At 36.8% G+C, this 19,887-nt stretch overlaps 2 protein-coding genes across 2 annotated transcripts in view; both read right to left on the bottom strand.

Moving 5' to 3' along the window:
• Positions 1 to 19,887, bottom strand: part of gtf3c6 (general transcription factor IIIC, polypeptide 6, alpha) — a 1,355,101-nt gene that overhangs the window by 726,031 nt on the left and 609,183 nt on the right. The window lies entirely within an intron of this gene.
• Positions 15,010 to 19,887, bottom strand: part of skap2 (src kinase associated phosphoprotein 2) — a 25,928-nt gene continuing 21,050 nt past the window's right edge. The window contains exons 12-13 of the mRNA XM_079836597.1: positions 15,371 to 15,473; positions 15,010 to 15,295 (exon numbers count right to left, since the gene is read on the bottom strand). Coding sequence (XP_079692723.1) covers positions 15,381 to 15,473 — 93 coding nt within the window. The 3' untranslated portion in view covers positions 15,010 to 15,295; positions 15,371 to 15,380. The remainder of the gene's footprint in view (positions 15,296 to 15,370; positions 15,474 to 19,887) is intronic.

Consider the following 19,887-nt stretch of genomic DNA (forward strand, 5'->3'; position numbering starts at 1 on the left):
AGATAAAAAGTTGTGATAACAAATCATGAAAACAATTTTTTACAGTATACTAAAACTAAAGCACATTCAACAATACTTAAACTAATTTAATATATTTATAATAAATAATACTAAAATAACACTGAAACGTACTTTACTTACAACATTAATGTGTCTTGAATTAAGTTTTACAGACCTTTTCAGGATTCTCAGAAGTGGAAGTTGGGTAAACTTCTATAGTCGTGAATGGAAACTACAACAAATAGCCTATAATGTTTGCATTCCCATTTGCTCAATAAAAGTAAACGAAAAAACTACAATAGCGTTTTCAATGATCTTACAAAAGAGAAGGGAAATAAAAATATTGATTACGTTGGTCAGACGAGAGAAAGATGTCAAATTTGCCATCACTCCTTCAGGCGTTGTATTAAAAACATTCATTCAGCAACATTAACTATTTTTCTGTCATTTAATGTCAAGGTACAGTATGTACATAAGGTATATAGCCTAACATTTATGTTGATAATCATTTAAAAAAATGCATCATCAGAGTGCGAAAAGGGTACATTATTACTTGTTTGTTGTTTTATGTTTTAAGCAAAACCCCCACAACATTTTCATATATTTATTTTTAAAACAAGAATATTATTATATAAATTTTGCTTCTCAACTGAACTGAAAATGATTGAGGAAACTATTTTTGCAGAGAAATAGTGTAAAAAAAACATGGTGAAACCAGATTTGATTAAATAAACTTATTTATTCCCCTATTTAAAGTTGATGATATTTAAACGGACCTATCAGAGAACCACATGTTTACAGTAAAAATCATCACCCCAAGCCACGGTAATGGTTTGAGAGCAGCAGTTCAGAAGTAAAACTTTAATAGAACCTTTTGAAAAGTCATTGGGGTATCTGATAAATGAGACTTGGCTGTACGCTGCATGCCACCACCACAGCCAAATTAACAAGCAGCATGACAAACAACAATTAATAATGGCCTGGGGTCTGCAGGGCACAGTGCTTTTAATGAAATACCCATCCCTTTCCTCTGCTGTCTCGTCTCTGATTTAACTCAAAGCAGCTGATTGCAGACAACACCTCATAAAACGTGTTCCTCAAATCACCCTGATACTGCAAATGGAGGAAGACCAATTTGACTCTCAATCTTCCAAAGTCACTGTAAATGTTAAAGGAATGGTGGAGTTATACGAGTTGTGAGTGCTAAATAATGGCACTGTCCACATGTTAACTGAACATTCGCCAGCAACAGGTTTAAAACTAAAGCACTTTACGTCGTGTCCTAACCGAGGAGGAGGTTCAAATGCGCAGAGAGAGCTATCTGTTAGCATATAATTATCTCAATGACAGTTGCTCAGCTGGCACATGACACCTAAGAAATATGTGACCTGGAGGTTTTCATCTCTAGCAGACAGGTAAACCTTTTTTAAACGCCCTCCAAAAATAAAGACAAATAAGTTTATGCAAGTAGCCTATGATTTTTGCCATCATAATGCTACAGTTACGCATCTACTATTCTCAGCCTCAGACTTCACACCCACGGACCGTTGGCTGAACACTTGGAAAACCTTTCTTTTCGAAGTCGTCATATGATTGGTTGAATTCTACAGGATGTCCATGAGACGTGTGTGTTGCGTTCTTTAATAGTCCGCCTATAGAAACAAATGCTGTGACGGCAAACTCCCTTGTAGAAAAAGAAGAAGGCCGTCTTGTTTACAACTGTGACAATGAGTGCATGAGTAACTAAATGCTGGATTTTCAAAAGTATGTGAAGTTCGCGGCTCCATTGTTGCAGTAAACTTAAAAAAACGTTCATGAAAGAATAATTTGTAGATGCACGCCGGTCTAATATTGCAGGGACATCGACCTTAAATTTTCACACCCCTAAACATGATGCAGAATAAAATGAACTGTGATTAAGCTCAGGCTGCTGAATATTCGATCCCTTTCCCCAAAACACTTGCTGTTAATGATATGATTACAGATAATAATCTAGATGTGCTGTGTTTGACAGAAACCTGATGACTACGTTACTTTAATTTTTTTTAGTCCACCCCACACGATTATTGATATAAACATGAGCCGCGTCTGAAAGGTAAAGGGGGAGGTGTTGCTGTAATTTATAATAATATCTTCAGTATAACTCAGAAGTCTAGTTTTAAATATAATTTAAAATAAAAATAAAACAAATTATGAAGTTTTGGTGCTTTATGTAACATTATGTAGTGAAATTGATAAATTCCGTTTGGCATTTGTGTTGGCGGAGTCCTCCAGAAGGTTCTAAGGGGTCCCCAGAAAATTTCAGAGAATAAAAAGACAAAGCAAAAATGTATTAAGTCTACCGAATATTCTAACGGTTTCTTAAATGTTTCTCTCCTTTCTTGCGTAAACATTCCAGAATTGTATATGTTTGCTTTGTATTTCTCACTATAATCCCCTTTATCTCGCTCACTGGGGTTGTAAGGCAGTTTTCTTAACACAGTACGTACACTGCTTGCATACATTTATTGTGAAAGTTGCTTATACAAATAATTTTGAATTGAAAATATTCTTCTTCGGGTTTATACATCCAACATGAATAGCCAATTTAATTTGGGAAACAATAAGTTGTATTTATAATGTCACACTTACTATTTATCTAACAGTTTAAATTTTGTTCGTACATAAAAATAGATGGATTTTAGGAAAGTGGTCCCTCATAAAGGTTCATCATATTTGGGGGTCCTTGGCATCATAAAGTTTGAAAACCCCTGGCCTAGAGGAAATTGATGTTGCAACAGAAACTATTGACTCTCTCTTTTGCAGCACTTTTGGCCAAAGTTGCTCCCCTGCGCTTAAAGAAGATTAAAGAAAATAGTCCAATGCCGTGGTACAACGAGCACACTCGGGCCCTTAAAACAGCAGTCAGAAAAATGGAGCGCAGCTGGAAGAAAACAAAACTGGAGGTTTTATGCAATTTGTGGAAAGAGAGCATGATTGCATACAGAAAGGCCGTAAAAACTGCTAGATCTGTTTATTTCTCGACTCTCTTAGAAGAAAACAAACACAACCCTAGGTATTTATGCGATACAGTGGCCAAATTAACCAAAAATAAAGCTTCAATTTCTGATGTTTGTAAATAGCACAGCAGTAATGACTTTATGAACTTCTTTATGTTTAAGATTGATAATATTAGGAAGAAAATTCTAATCATGCAGCCGTCTACTACAGTATCACATCAGACAGAGCATTGTAGTGTCACTGACTTTGTTGACAAATAATTTCCGTCATCATTTTCGCCAACAAAATTTTTTTTTCACTGATGAAAACGAGACAATAACTAAATAAAAACCAGTTTTGAATGACAAAAATTATGCAAAAATGTTTGGGAGGGACGATTTGGCAAGAGATCCACTGATGTCCTGTGGGGTAGATGCGCATATTTGAATTGTAACATGCGGGTCTACCCGACAGACATAAGTTGGCATAAAAAGAGCAGACATATGGATAAATCTGAGAAAGTGTGACAACGCGGAAGAGAGACGCCTCTCAGACTTCAGTGCACGAGTACTGATTTGAGCTCTCTTTCGTTTATTTACACACTTGAACGGACATTTACACACTAGATTATGTCAAAAGTGAAAGTTATGTTAAAGTGAACGTAAACAGTTGGAAGAAAATCGGATGTGTATCAGTGTTTTGGATCTGTGCATTCAGCCTTAAAGCGATAGCTGCTGCTGTTCATTATTAATGTCACTCAAACAGCAAAAGAAAAATAGAAAATAACTCAATGTTCTTCATTGAATAACTTTAATAGCTTTAATAAGGATTAATCTCAATTTAATTTATACAGATAAAAATGTCTGCTTGAAAGAATGAAGAATGTTGTTTTTATAAAGAATGCATACATGGTTTTATTTAATTTAGGATAATTAAAGAAGTTATATATATCATAGCAGTTACATTTGTGTCTGTATTGCATGTTCAAACCTTATTATCATATAAACAGGTTAATAGATGTTTTCTCCAGGAATGAGTTTGGAAATTTTTGAGAAATACTTGATGCATTTAACTAAACCCATTAGATCATTAGAAATCTTATGATATTTAGTGGACTAAAACCAAAACAATTCAGATTACTTAAATATGACTCTGTTAAAGGCATAATATGTAGTTTTTCGTCACTAGAGGTCTCCTATTCAAAACCAACATGATCTCATGAGAATACGTGTGTATTTTTACGTAAAGTGTGATTCTACCATACATCCATTTACATACGTTTTCATACACACTAAAATGTACTATAATGACGTATTGACAGTACTTAAACGTAAATTATTTACGCATCCAAGTGTGAACGTGTACCAGCTCCCATGTATGAATATTAAAATCGTGGAATTAATCTTTTGTTTCTATTGTATTCAAATGTCACATCAATACATGCTTTCAGTCGCATTTGACTAATCTACTTAATATAAAATACAATTTTGCTCTGTTCGTGACTTCTGCTGCAAACTCATTTTGGATGATTCGATAATGTTAAAGATTTGTATTCTTAAAAAAAGATTTCATGACGGATTCGTAAATGTTTTACTTTTTTTTAGCAGTAAAAGTGTTTTAATGATACGTTTAAATGTTGCCTATACGTCCATATTCTACGTTTTAGCACTTCTCCAAACGTACAAAAACGTAGGTTTTGTCTCTTTGAAAGTTACGTATTAATACCTACGTATTAACAATGAGACCAGGCTTTTAAAACAAAGGCATAGCTTGATGACGCCGAGATTGAGCACGGAATCTTGGGAGTTGTCGTCTTCACCTCACAGCCGGTGGAAAAGACTCGGGATGGTACTCGGGCAGAAGTCATGTTCATGGATGAGATTATTAAAGTTACTGTAGTATGAAGCAGAGCAGGGGCGAGTGCTGTAGGAGCTGAACAAGGTCACTGGAGCGATTGCTAATGAGAGACGAGCACGACACACGCCGCAATACCTGTATACATGTTTAAGTCATTTGCGGTGCTTCGTGGGAGGGGGCATTCTTTGCAAGATTTGCTCACTGCTACTGATTGGTGGAGTTTCTGTACAGCATCATGGGTAATGTAGTTTTTCACCATGAATTCCACTGTTAAACATAACTATTTTAAAAATAAGTTGAAATAAAAAAGTTGAAATATTGTTAAAAATCTATTTCTTTATGGATAAAATGGAGCTTTTACTTCTGGAACCTGACTGTTGCACGCGATCAACAAAATGTCACTCGTCTTAACTAGTTAGGACAAATACTAATTTTACATGGAATCTACATGGAATTACATGGAAAATATTTTTTAATGCTTTTATCGTATGCTGCTTTGATGGTTGCGTCTGGTTAGGTGGTTCAGTTTATCAGGTGAGTAACACAAATGCCCCATTGTGACTTCGCAACTTAACAATCAGGTCAGTCTGAGGCAGTTACACAGGTCTAAAGCTAAATTCTCTGTGGCACTAGGGTACCATCACAGCTTTTCCTTTAATTGATAAAACACTTGCCTGGTAAAATATGAAGGCCAAGCGCTGCGACCATTATGAATCATCGCAGCCATAGCCAGCATACGTGGAAAATGTGAGGCGTCAGCACCCAGCTCTGTAATGCCACGGCTCCACAAAGGTACTTTACATTAGACGCCTGCATGAGTTGCATCTGCTGCGACTGACCCCAATTAATATTTGCTTACATTTCAGTGGTGTCTGCATCAGATTTAGAGGCGTAAAATGAAGACAGGGCCTTAATGGGATGCTGACAGGAGGCCAGTAGGAAAAGTAGTATATTTCCCAGAGGAACGCCTGGGGATACCACATAAATAAGCCCCTGTTATTTCCAAGAGAGTTAGTGAGGTGTGCCTTTCTGTAAGTGTATGTGTGAATGAAGGAAAGTGAAATAGAGAGAAAAAAAAGGGGGCAAGTAATAAAGGTGTGAATAGTTCTGGATAAATGAGCAAAGAGGTCTTAAAACACAACAATGCTCTTCAGTTATATGATAATAAACCACATGTACACTTAAAAAATTTAATTTATATATTCAAAAGTATGACTTTTGTATGGCTTTATTTATTCTGTAGAACACAAAGACATTCTGAAAAATTGGACTCAAAACAACATTTAACATTGCACCCTATGGACTGCAGCTGAAATATTGTTCAAAATATCTGTGTGTGTTCCACAGAAGAAAGAAAATACAGGTTAGGAAAGACTTTACTGTGAGTAAATGTTCTTGTGAAAGAAAAGTGCGTGTAATTGTTATTATACACACAGTTCAAATCTTCAAAGTAATCTTAAATACTGCAAGGCCACTAGGCCAGTAACAACTGTATCTGCGGACAATATAATATTAATGAAATAAAAGACTAAAGTGAACTTAAAGAGAGTAAACATTCATGACCGTTTCTTAACAAGTACAGTTTAAGAACATTAAATCATTATGATCCTTTTTATGATCTTTTGTTCTGTTTTTGTCGTACACTTATTTTGATGTGCTGACTAACATGTTAAACAAGAAAGTAAAGTACTTGATTATCATTTTAACTGTAGTGTTATTTGATATTTTATATGAAGTTAATATGTTTTGATTGCACTAAATTGCAACTTCATCAAAATGTGTAATTACAAATATCTTTAAATACATGACACAAGTTTCAGTAGAAATTACATTAATGTATATTTTAGTTGACAAATGCTTTTCATTACATTTGGCAGTGCACTTCAACCATATTTACTGTATATAAGATCATAGAAATAAATGTGAAATTACATGAGTGGGTCAAAAACACTTCACAAGTTCAGCTAATTTCATTTATTATAAATGTAAACTATAATAGATGTTCACTTAATTGCATTTATCATGCAATTACATGTCTAAAAACATTGCTTTCAGTTCGCTCTTACATATATTCTTTTGAAGCATATTATTTCCATAACAAGTACTCTTTTTAAAAGTATGCTAAAGAGTAATTGATTGAAGAGTGATTGAAAATATTCCTTTAAAGGGATAGTTCACCCAAAAAGGAAAATTATTTCATTAATTACTCGCCCTTATAAAGATATTTTATATAAAAATCTGCAAGATTTCTGTCCCTCCATTGACAGCTACGCGACTGACACTTTGATGCTTCAGTTCATAAAGAGATTGCAAAATGAATCGATATGAATTGAGTGTTTTAGTCCAAAGTTTTCTGAAGAGACATGATCGCTTTACATGATGCACAGATTGAATTTAGGCTTTTATTCACATGTAAACATTTATCAACTCACACATCAACTGTGGTAAACGGAAGCTCTAGCATGTTCGCTTGACGTGAGAGAACCAAAGAGGTTCATTCTTATGTTACTCAGCACGTTTGACCTTCCGCAAGAACCAATGAGGTTCATTCTTGTGTTACGCATCACGTTTGAGCTTCCAAAGAACCAATGAGGTTAATTCTCGTGTTACGCATCACGTTTGAGCTTCCAAAGAACCAATGAGGTTCATTCTCGTGTTACGCATCATGTTTAAACTTCCAAGGTTCATTCTCGTGTTACGCATCACGTTAAAACTTCCAAAGAACCAATGAGGTTCATTCACGTGTTACGCATCACGTTTGAGCTTCCAAAGAACCAATGAGGTTCATTCTCGTGTTACGCATCACGTTTGAGCTTCCGAAGAACCAATGAGGTTCATTCACGTGTTACGCATCATGTTTAAACTTCCAAGGTTCATTCTCGTGTTACGCATCACGTTTAAACTACCAAAGAACCAATGAGGTTCATTCTTGTGTTACGCATCACGTTTGAGCTTCCAAAGAACCAATGAGGTTCATTCACGTGTTAAGCATCACGTTTGAGCTTCCAAAGAACCAATGAGGTTCATTCACGTGTTACGCACCACGTTTGAGCTTCCAAAGAACCAATGAGGTTCATTCACGTGTTACGCATCACATTTGAGCTTCCAAGGAACCAATGAGGTTCATTCTTATGTCACGCATCACGTTTGAGCTTCCAAGGAACCAATGAGGTTCATTCTCGTGTTACGCATCATCCAAGGAACCAATGAGGTTCATTCTCGTGTTACGCATCATGTTTGAACTTCCAAAGAACCAATGAGGTTCATTCTCGTGTTACGCATCATGTTTGAACTTCCAAAGAACCAATGAGGTTCATTCTCATGTTACGCATCATGTTTGAACTTCCAAAGAACCAATGAGGTTCATTCTTGTGTTATGCAGCACGTTTGAGCTTCCGCAAGAACCAATGAGGTTCATTCTCGTGTTACGCATCATGTTTGAACTTCCAAGGAACCAATGAGGTTCATTCTCGTGTGGTATGCATCATGTTTGAACTTCCAAAGAACCAATGAGGTTCATTCTTGTGTTACGCAGCACTTTAAGCTTCAGCATGAACCAATTAGGTTAATTCTCATGTGTTACACAGCAAGTTTGAACTTCCAAAGAACCAATGAGGTTCATTCTCGTGTTACGCAGCACGTTTGAGCTTCAGCAAGAACCAATGAGGTTCATTCTTGTGTTACACATCATGTTTGAGCTTCTGCAAAGGTTTGTTCTCGTGCATCAAGCAGGTTCGGTTGGGCTTCTGTTTAAGTTTGCTGATCAATGTTTATATGTGAATAAAAGCCTAAATTAAATCTGTTCATCATGTAAAGCGGTCTTTTCAGAAAATTTTAGACTAAACTACTTGATTCATATGAATTAGTTTTATAAATACATAAACAAACTCAGTACCATTTCCCCTAAATCCTGAGCACGTTCTGCAGATGTGTTCAACACAAATAACGACATAATCCATCTGTGAACGGTCATTTTCTTTTACAGTGTTAGCTCATATAAACGGCATCATTTCCGAAATGAGCAGTTAAACCAGAAGGGCACCTGCTCGGCACTTTGCACTCTCTGCACTATTTTCAACTCGACTCATCAAACTTCTTGTCCAGTTGCCCGTTTTAATTATTAGCGTTTTAGCATCATTACTAGAATTTAATGCGCTCCAGATTAATTGTTCTGTGGCATTTACTTATGAAACCTATATTTTTCCAACAAATTGTAATAAAGGATACGCAGCTGTCCGAAGCGGAGCAGGGGAAGGAGTGCAGATCCATTAACCAAATCATTTATTAGCCCATAAAATCAAATGGTAATATTTAGCAAAACGGCCCTCGACGACAGCCAGCACGGTAGCTCTTTCATCATCGGATAAATTTTGCTGAAAGGGAAGAAGATGGCAAGATTGCCCCCTGTCTGCAGGATGTTCGCAAATGATTTTTCAAAGATTACTGGAGTAGAAAATGTGTTGCCGTTTCTTTGTATTTATTTGTAAAATTTCTGAGTGAAAAATGTTTCTACAACCAAAAAAAGTTTTTGCCACCAGAATTATGATCAAGGAATCTCTTTAGAGAAAATTTGAGAGAGAAAAAAACCAACCGATTATGTGCTAATCACCCTTTTGGGTTTGAAACTTAAAATCAGACAGCAGAACACAACACGTCTGATCTCTGATTAGACAACTGGGGAAACTTTCAGTGAAATCTCTGCTTTCAATGAACACAGATTTCCGCCCCCCCATGATGAACTGCTCCCTGCGGCACACACACCTCCCGTTTAATGTAAAACCGCCTATGACTAATTATGGTAATTCATTACATCTCCAATTAGGTTGTGGGATTTATGGCAAACTGGCCCCATAAAGAGCAGGATTTATGGAGCCTTTGAATGTCACCCAGAGGACAGAGGGTTGGCTTCATATCATTCTGCTCTGAGCCTCCAGCTCACTATATCATCAGCACAAGAGACAAAGACACTCCACCCTGCTTTGTTCAATCACAAATGCTACCCATCACTGTGGTAAAAAATCAAGGCCTAGATGTCTCTACAGTCACATGTAGTTTTACTATATAAAACTGTGATTCAAGTGTGACCTCATTAACCTGAGCTTTTATCCTCAAACGTCTGATCAATAGTGACCAGCCAATTTGGACCAGCTTATATAATCAATACTTCAATATCTGCAGTGCTGTCCGCAGAGGCTTTCCACATACGGCCCTGCCATCTGCAGCTCCAGCTTTGATTTTCATGACTATCATCTGCGAGTACACAAGCACAGAGCTTGTAAACACTGTCAGCCAGGCAGTCCTAAAACGCGAGGACCCTTTGTGCCCTTGGCTGGGCCCTTGTTTTTTCCTCCGAGCAGAGTCGTGTTCCCTGCAGCAGAGCCGCGGGAAGGCTGATTTGTTCCCTGGCTGGAGTTGACAGGAGCTGGTGATGTTGTTACGAGTCGGCTCCAGCTTCTGTGTTTCAATCAGGCACACAGCGGGACAGCCCATCTGCTAAGGCAAACCTCCCAGCCGCTACAACACAGGACCTGAATGGAAACGAGTTTTCTTTCAGCACCCTAAAACACAATCTACAAACATTCTACAGGATCCAAACCAGTATGACTATCAGTGAAAGTCAGCGGGGTCTAGTGTCATATTTATATACTATTTCGGGGTGTGAATCACAAGGTACCACATGATACGATACACGGCTCACAATACCGATAATATCACGTTACAGCAATTCTGTGATTATTGCTAGACAATCCTATGTAAAACAAAATGCTAAACTATGAAAACAAAATGCCTGTGAAAAGTTTAAGTGCCGGTTTTTCCAGAATTTGGAATTAAATGTGGCCGGGGAATCAATTATTTTACTCACACTGCGGTCCGCCATCCAGTTACTAACCTCTTTTTCTTTGGCTAGCTAACTTATGTTGATATTTTCCTCATTCATGTGTTGAGCGCCACCTCGAGGAGCCATGAATTTGTGGCGCTGAGAGAAGTATCACATCGAAAAGGACAACCATATATTGCCCTATCGATATTTTGTCCCACCGCTACTATTATAGTATTTATTAATATTTTGAAGTAGCTTTTATTTTTATATTTTCATTTTAATTTGTTTTCTTTTTTAGTATTCATTTAAAGTTAAAATTTTTCGGTGCAATATCTATCAATATCAAAATCAGATCTTCATTTGTGTTCTGCAAAAGAAAGAACGGAACAACATGAGGGTAAGTAAATGATGACAGAATTTTCTTCTTTGGGTGAACTAACCCTTAAAGGGTTAGTTCACCCAAAAATGAAAATTCTGTCATTAATTACTCACCCTCATGTCGTTGGACACCCGTAAGACGTTCATATTCGGAACACAAATGAAGATATTTTAGTTGAAAGCTGATGGCTGAGAAAGGCTTCAGATAGGCCTCCATTGGCATTCAGTACATTGACACTTCCAATATCCATGAAAGGCACTTAAAACGTTGTTACAAAGTCTATCTCACAACAGTGGCTCTACAATAATTTTACGATGCGACGACAATATTTTTTGTGCGCAAAAAAAAATCAAAATAACGCCTTTATCCAACTTGTTCTCGACTTCCGTGTGTGCCTCCACGACGCATGTGCGAGAATATGACGCAGATCCGGCGTTCGGACACATGACCCAGAAGTGATTTGTTTACAAGCAGAGGAAGACGCGCGTGTCTAAGCTGTTGAATTCTACATTGATCGTGCTTTAGGTCTCGGCGTAGTTCTCAAAATGGGGTTAAAGTGTGCATTTCATGGATTCCCGAACCCCGGTGCTACGTCATATTCTCGCGCATGCGTCGTGGAGGCACACACGGAAGACAAGAACAAGTTGGATAAAGTTGTTATTTTGATTTTTTTTTGCGCACAAAAACTATTGTCGTCGCATCATAAAATTATTGTAGAGTCACTGTGGTGAGATGGACTTTGTAACAACGTTTTAAGTGCCTTTTATGAGTCTTGGGAGTGTAAATGTACTGAATGCCAATGGAGGCCTATCTGAAGCCTTTCTCAGCCATCAGCTTTCAACTAAAATATCTTCATTTGTGTTCCGAATATGAACGGAGGTCTTACAGGTGTCGAACGACATGAATTTTCATTTTTGGGTGAACTAACCCTTTAAAGTTCACCAACAGGCAGGAAATTCAAAGGTTGTGCCAATTTCTTGTGCTGATTTTAATGCAGTTGGACGCTACATTCGGCCAAACGTCCTCTTCAGAGGCGCTCTTTGCAATTCAGGGGCCTGTTTCAAAGAACATCACTGTTTCTCGGAGACGCACAATGGCTCTGTGGATTTGTTTGGAACTACAGTATTTTCATTAATGAAATAAAGCAAAACAGACAATGTTCTAAGACTAACTCAAATGAAAGTCACCAATTAACTTCTTGTTTATTGAACTGTTGTGTGAAATCAATAGGCTGTCACATTTGCAATCGTGCTGATATTCGGGAAAACGGCACTTTATGTCCTGTTAAAATTAAAAACAGGAACTCATACAAGGACATTTTTGCTCCATGTATCTTACATTTTGGGGGCAGTTTTTTATTAATTTTGGTGGCATTTTTAGCCCTAGTTTCACTTCGATGATGGCGGGGGGCAGGACTCTTTTTCGAGTGCAAGCAGAGACCCCTTCTGTTGCGAGGCCCATTTCAAGTGAAACTGGTGAAACATAGCAAAGGCATCAATGACATCACAGTCCTCTCTAGCTGTTTCAGCCTCCTCTTTATATCTCTGTGGAGGAGACGGATGGTGCCCCTCCTCTTTCTGCTCTGCTTAGGAACTGGTGGGAAATGTATAATGAATACTAATGAATCCCCACCTCCCTCGACAGGTGTCTTACCTCCACCCCTCTCACAACTAACATCCCGTCCTCTCCTTTCCTCTCCTCTCTCTCCTTCCCTGACAGAGAGGAGTGAGCTGCTGACATGTGATGTGAATTTAACACACACGAGGCTCAGTGGAAACATCCTCTCCACCCTGAGCTCCTTCATTAGTGCTGATTCTTTAACAGACTGGACGAGTTCAATCAGGAAAGTCACTGTGTTCCAGATTTCACCCTTCCAATAAATTATCAGGAAACACAGCAAAAGAGTGAAGAAATAGTACAGGGGCATTTATTCTGCTAATGGAATAAATGTAAATTCTTAATTAATACAGCTTTGTTTTTAATTCATTTCATTATTAGGATACATGTTAGAAAATAATATAAAATAATAATATAATATAATTAGTGCTGTCAAATCGATTAATCGCGATTAATCGCATACAAAATAAAAGTCTGTGTTTACATAATACATATGTGTGTCCTGTGTATAATATAATATATATAAATACACACACATGCATGTATATATTTAATAAAAATGTGTTATAATTATAGATAAAATACACTCTAAAAAAAGGTTCTATATGGCACTAAAATTGGTTCTTGGCTCGTAATCATAGGGGAACCTTTTTAAGTGCTGTATAGCACCAATTGTGGTTCTTCAGAGGTTCTTTAGCGGTCCTTCTGCTAAGGTGCTATATAGCACCACTGACTAAGGTGCTATATAGCACCGCTACCATATACAGAACATGTTTAGATATGGTGCTATATAGCACCAAAAGTGGTTCCTCTATGATTACGACGAAAAAACACTTTTAGTGCCATATAGAACCTTTTTTTAGAGTGTATGTATATTTATATATGATATAAATAATATGTATATACAGTATACACTCTAAAAAATGCTAGGTTAAAAATAACCCAAGTTGGGATGAAAATGGACTAACCCAGCAATTAGGTTGTTTTAACCCAGCGATTGGGTTGTTTTAAGCAAACATTTAACCCAACCGCTGGGTTAAAACAACCCAATTGCTGGGTTAGTCCATTTTTAACCCAACTTGGGTTATTTTTAACCCAGCATTTTTTTGAGTGTATACATGTAAATATTTCTTAAATATGTACATGAATGAGTGTGTATTTATATATACATAATATTTATACACATATTATTCAATCACAAAATTTTATTTCGGATAACAATTAACTGTGATTAATCGATTTGACAACATTAAATATAATATGATAGCCTATTTTATTTCCATTAAAATGAATTCGGGCATATTTATGACAAATAAACCCATTTAACCCACCCAATTCAGTCAGTTGGATTCAGTTAGTAGCCCAATGTCATGCAAAATAAAATACACTTTTCATTACTTTAAAGTAAAAATGTTGTTTTTTAAATTTTTACATATTTGAAAAGTAATCATTATGGCACTATTTGATATGCTAAACTTATACGTGTTTTACTTTTAAAATGTTTATCATTGTTTTACTTTTAAAATGTCAGATAGACTGATAATATAAAAAACAGCTTTTTGCATTAGTAGTAAAATGATAATTTCAGATGAAGATATGTAATATAAAATAATTATTTACTTATGGTTTTGGTATTATGACAAACATTTCATTGTGAGATTCTAGTATTCTCAGATCTTGCTAATGTTAATAAAAACTTTTATAAAAGATTTATATATCAAACATGGCGTCGTTTGATTTAAATTAAATTGAAATTACCTTTAACAGCAGGTCCTAGTCTAATTGTTTATCAACTGGTTTATATAATTCAGTATTATATAATGATCCAATTAAAATGTCTTTAGTATTTATTGTGTGAAGCTTGACTGAGCAAGTTAATATGCTAATAGTAACACTTCGTTTGGATACGTTCTTCCTGGCAGAGAAGGTAACGGCCTGACATGTGTTTTAATTAAGTTTCTCACTTCAGTGCCCAGATATTTGTGGATGTCAACGCAGCGGTCCATGAAGACACGATCCGATATGCCAAACAGTTCTCCTACAGCAGATAATTCATTCCACATCTGAATAACTGCTATTTGATTTGTTTGTTATGTTCTGCATAAAAAGGTCAGAGATTTCGTTTCCTATCAGTTCGTTACGTACAGCTACATTGTGATTGTACGTACAAACAGCACTCACACCCTGTGTAGAAAGCTGTCTTGTGTTGTCTGTTCCTCTGTGGGGATCAAATGGAGTTGCAAATGAAGACATTTCACATCTGCCCTGAAATACTGTGACGCAAGAGTATTACAAAGAACCTTATACGCTGCTGCCACCTGGTGGCTATAATCAAACTGCTACAAAAAGACTCCAGAACATTTTGTGATAAGCTTTATTTTATTCAGTTTTTGCTTAAAGCATCATGCATTTGAAAGACAATAAAAGTCACATTCAATCAGTCATCCCTATTAAATACTACAGCACATTAATTAAATAATTAGCGAAAAGTATCACATCCTTCACTGAACATAGGCTACTTTACAATGAATTGTGCTTTAGAACAGGCAGTGTGCTTTACATATTACATAAAATAATAGAAACACAGAATGAGATGGCGACTTGTGGAGGATGAAGCCACAACGGCAGGTCATCAGAGGTTCCTAGAAATGAACAAAAAATGAGGTAGGATTTGTGTTGAAAAACAAGGCATATGGGCTGCCATTCATTTGACTCACCTCTGACCCCTTACAGCACATACAGTTCCATAAGATACTCCTTAGGCACGATCCCAATGACCCCTTTCATCTCCCCAACCCACCAGCCAAACACGTCGTACTCCTGTGAAAGAAGAAAAAAAGAAAGACAACCGACGTTCATTAAACTCGCTCACTGTTAAGGCCAATCAGAGACAGTGACACAATCAGCGAGGTCAAATCTCATAGGTCAACGCTCCTGAGAAAACCAGGGTTTTCCCTCTTTTTCCTTCTCATACTGTCTTTATCCGTACATCCCTACCCCCCATTCTTTCCGCACCCCTCCCGACCTCCATTCTGTCTGTCTTTCCAAGGCCAATTCAAGGACACAAGGCCCATAGGACCTATAAAGATTACACAAGAGAATGTGAACGGGCGATATATTTCGTATGAAGCACAACAGATCTGCGAGCCTGAGGACAGAGTCCTTTTCTTTACATACAGAGACAGATCAGCTCTTCTCCAGCTCATGGAAAAGATAACCATAAAGATAAGAAGCAGATAAGATCCGTCCATCCGTCTCTGTTTCTTTATTCCATAATTACAAACAGATCACACGGTGTCATTCACTTCAAAGCTACTAAACCCTGTGGTTTTTTTTTTCCACATTCACGATCCTCTTCTGTTTCTCACAGATGCCTTCTAAACTCTGAGGTTACACTGAGGCGGATCTGTCAGGCCACATCGGGTTCTCTTTCAAAAATGAGAATGTAGGGAGGCAGTGAGAGGAGACTAGGATGGATGTTCGATGCACTGAAAGTGTGTCTGATCTCCACATACAACTCAAGGGAACTCCATTTCCCAGCAGATCTTTGGAAGATCCACGGACCCCAACTGAACTGCAAGGGGGTGCTGGGGGGTCCATGAGCAAAAAAAAACAAACAAAATGTGTTTTAGGGCTGTCAAAGTTAAGGTGTGCATTGATGCTTGGATTTACTGCAACTATGTTTATTTTACTGACTAGAGGGTCAGTTTTGACAGTGGGAGAAAAATAAATGGTCAAAAATTAATAAAGTAAAAACTAAATATTCTCAGATATTTCGTCAACTTAATAAAACAATTTTTAAAACATCCAGAACAACCTTCTGGATGTTTTAAATATTGTTTGAGGTCGGAAAAGTCTTTATTCTCATCAAGCCTGCCATCATCTGATAAAAATACAGTAAAAATAGTAATATTGTCAATATTTTGTCAACTTAAAATAGCATGTTTTCTATTGTATTATATTTTAAAATGTAATTTATTCCTGTGTTGGTAAAGCCGAATTTTCAGCATCATTACTACAGTCTTCAGTGTCACATGATCCTTCAGAAATCATTCTAATATGGTGATTTGCTGCTCAAGAAATGTTTATTATTATGTTGAAAACAGCTGTGCTGCTTAATACCATGATAGTTTTTTTCAGGATTCTTTGATGAATATAAAAGTTCAAAAGAACAGTGTTTATTCGAATTAGATATATTTTGTAACAAACATGTCTTTACTGTATTCACTTGTGATCAATTTAATGCATCCTTTCTGAAGAAAAGTATTCATTTCTTAAAAACTAAATCTTACAGACTGAATAGTTTTTGGAATAATTTCAGAAACAGGTATTTTGTTAATATTGTTAAAAAAAAAAAATCACACTTAATAATGTTTCTCACATAGTATAAACTGGTTTATATGCTTGGAAATATATAGCTACCTTTATATTTTAGATAGGGGAAAGACATTTTGCAACCTTCACAAGTACTGGACTGATATTTTTGACCTACTTTCAAAAGTGTATAAAAAAAGAGATTGCTCCAGATCCGATGATTGCCATTTTTGGGGTGATTTCAGTAGCTTCTTTCAGTACATTTGAAAAAAACAGGGTATTTCTTTATTTATGGTTCTTGCAAAAAGACTGATTCTTCAGAGGTGGAAACTGGATATTGTGCCAACATTCAATGTGCTGCAGAGTGAGCTAGTGAACATTATTCATATTGAGAAGTTACGATTTATCAATAACGACAAGCTGGAAATATTTAGGAAAATATGGAAGCCTGTATTAGATCACTTGGGAATATGATAATACTGGGTCTTATATTTCATTACTATTTGTTACTCTTAATTTACTCATATGATGTTATCGCTGTGATCTGTCTGGAACTCCTCTATTCTATGTATCAGGTATACTTATCTGTAACTAGAGTTGCTTCACTTTTATTTATTTGGTATACCGTGCTATTGTTTCCATTTTGGACCTCTGTTCAGTAAAAACAAAGTAAAATAAAAAAATCCTGATGTTATACAACTACCTAACACATTTTGTCATAACTGAGTTAAGACTGAAATGGGGTCTCTTAAACTATGATATGTCCTGACTGAGCCACTGAGTTTGGCACAGGATAGATCACAGGGTTTGTTCAGATTCTGTTTTAGTTTTAGTGTAGTTACTGCGCTTTGCCTTTGTAGGGCAGTATAGCGAGGGCCCAGGCTACGAATCTTCAGCCTCAATTGTGTTTCTGAAAAAGTTCCCACATAAACAGTCTCTCATTTGTTGCTCCTGAAAAGAATGGTCAGCTCCAGTGAAACCCTGAGACGTCTCAATCCAGGGTCCTCTGACTGACATTTATAGCCTTTTTTCCCTCTGACATTCAAGTCTCTGATCTCCCCAAAGCTGACAAGACACTCACTGCTCATCTACCTTCATCCTTCACCTCGCAGTCGGAGACAAAAGCCTCTCTCTGTATGATTCGGAAAGAGCAATGAGGTTTGAATCATACCCCATCTGAAGTTAAATATGAAGTTTGTGGGCCCCTACTTGACCCCGGCAGCCTAAGTGATTCCTGCTGTATAATGTATAGTGCTCAGCTCCGGCCAGCAAACCTCTTACTGCCTGCGTCCACGTAACTGTCTATAAAACACACGTCTGGTTATGCAGCTGCTGACAGCTGCCGCAGACACACGCACTGTAATGGAGAGCGTCTCTCCACCGCCGACTGTCCTCAATGTGCACCGTCCTCCTCACAAGACTAAAAAGAAAAGGGAAAACTTGCTGAGAGACCATAGAGGTCAATAAATCTTCCTTTAACTATCTGTAACTATCTGTAAAGCTTAGGGGTAGAATATAATTTAAAATATATTACATTTATGCATTCTAATTAAGTCAGGTCTGTAGATCAGTTGTTTTTAAACTGCTTGTTTTCAGACTTTTCTATTCATTGAAAATGGGAGCGTTGATGTATTAAATTACCTAATTTACATCTTGATTTTATGATAATTATGATTAATTCAGAGTTATTATTTTAATATATTAGTAATAATTTATTCATTTAAATAATTTCAAGTCATCCTTGGACGTTTGCTGGGGCCCCCTAGTGGGTGATTGATTAGTAATTCATAATTTTTTTCATGATCATTTTTGATTAATTAATTCAAATAATTCACATACTTCATTTTAATTAATTACATTTTTCAAAATTAAACAATACATAGTTAATGTTGTTTTTTTTATATCACACTTTTTATACTAAATATATAATTATATAAATATTATATATACTATTTTTCACAGTACATTTGCTTTGTTTTTAAATATCACTTTTTATAATAAATGTATATAAAATGACATTTAAATATCACTTTTTTTTCACATGGTATAAAATTTGTCTTAAAATATATAGCCTTCTTTATGTTTTAAAAATAGGATATTCAGGGGTCTGTGGCAATAAATCGTTAGAAAACTCCTGCTTTACATAACTGCAGATTTACGCAAGTAGAAACGAAAGTGAAACTTGTTAAAAGTATGAATTGACTAAATCTGCCCAACCCGAAACTGTGTGTAATTTCTGAAAAAAATTTTTTTGTTGTCTTTAAAATAACTTCGAGATGAAAGTGCAATGTGCTAAATAGCAGGTTTCACACACCCCATCCCACACAGTCAGCCAAATATAGGGCAGTTGTCCGGGTTGTGTGAAACGAGACAGGAAGTGCACATGTGAAAGGGTGAAGCGGAAGCTTCCTGTAGCCGTCCTTTGATACAGACACACCTCATTGACAGAACGGCGTCTGGTGCCGTGTGTGCGCGAATATGTGCGCGTGCAGGAGGGTCAGATTAGAAGGCGAGTGTGACAAATAAGTCTGCAACAGGAAAGCAATGCAGACCTCACACTCCGCCAGCATGCCCACACACACACAGCAGCCATCTAAGGAAGCCGCCATGTAAGGTCACATAGACTTGCTAAATTAGCGTTTCTAATTTAGCAGACCAAAATGACCTTTAAAATATTCACTTGGTGTAAGGTGAATAATTTAAATCCTGCATTATTAAAATAAAGCTATTATTCCACATACAACTGAAATGATGTGGGTCTTTGAGGTTTACAATGCTGCTGGACCCCAGACGGACCATGTGACGCACTATTTTGACCAAGCATCATTTACAGCACACACTGGCCTGCTTTGAAAAGAAGAGAGTGTGGTGTGTGTGATTTAGGGCCCTGACACCTCCCCCTGGTCTGATGGTCAATACC

Source organism: Gobio gobio (assembly GCF_949357685.1).
Source record: "Gobio gobio genome assembly, chromosome: 15".
Taxonomy (NCBI): Eukaryota; Metazoa; Chordata; class Actinopteri; order Cypriniformes; family Gobionidae; genus Gobio; species Gobio gobio.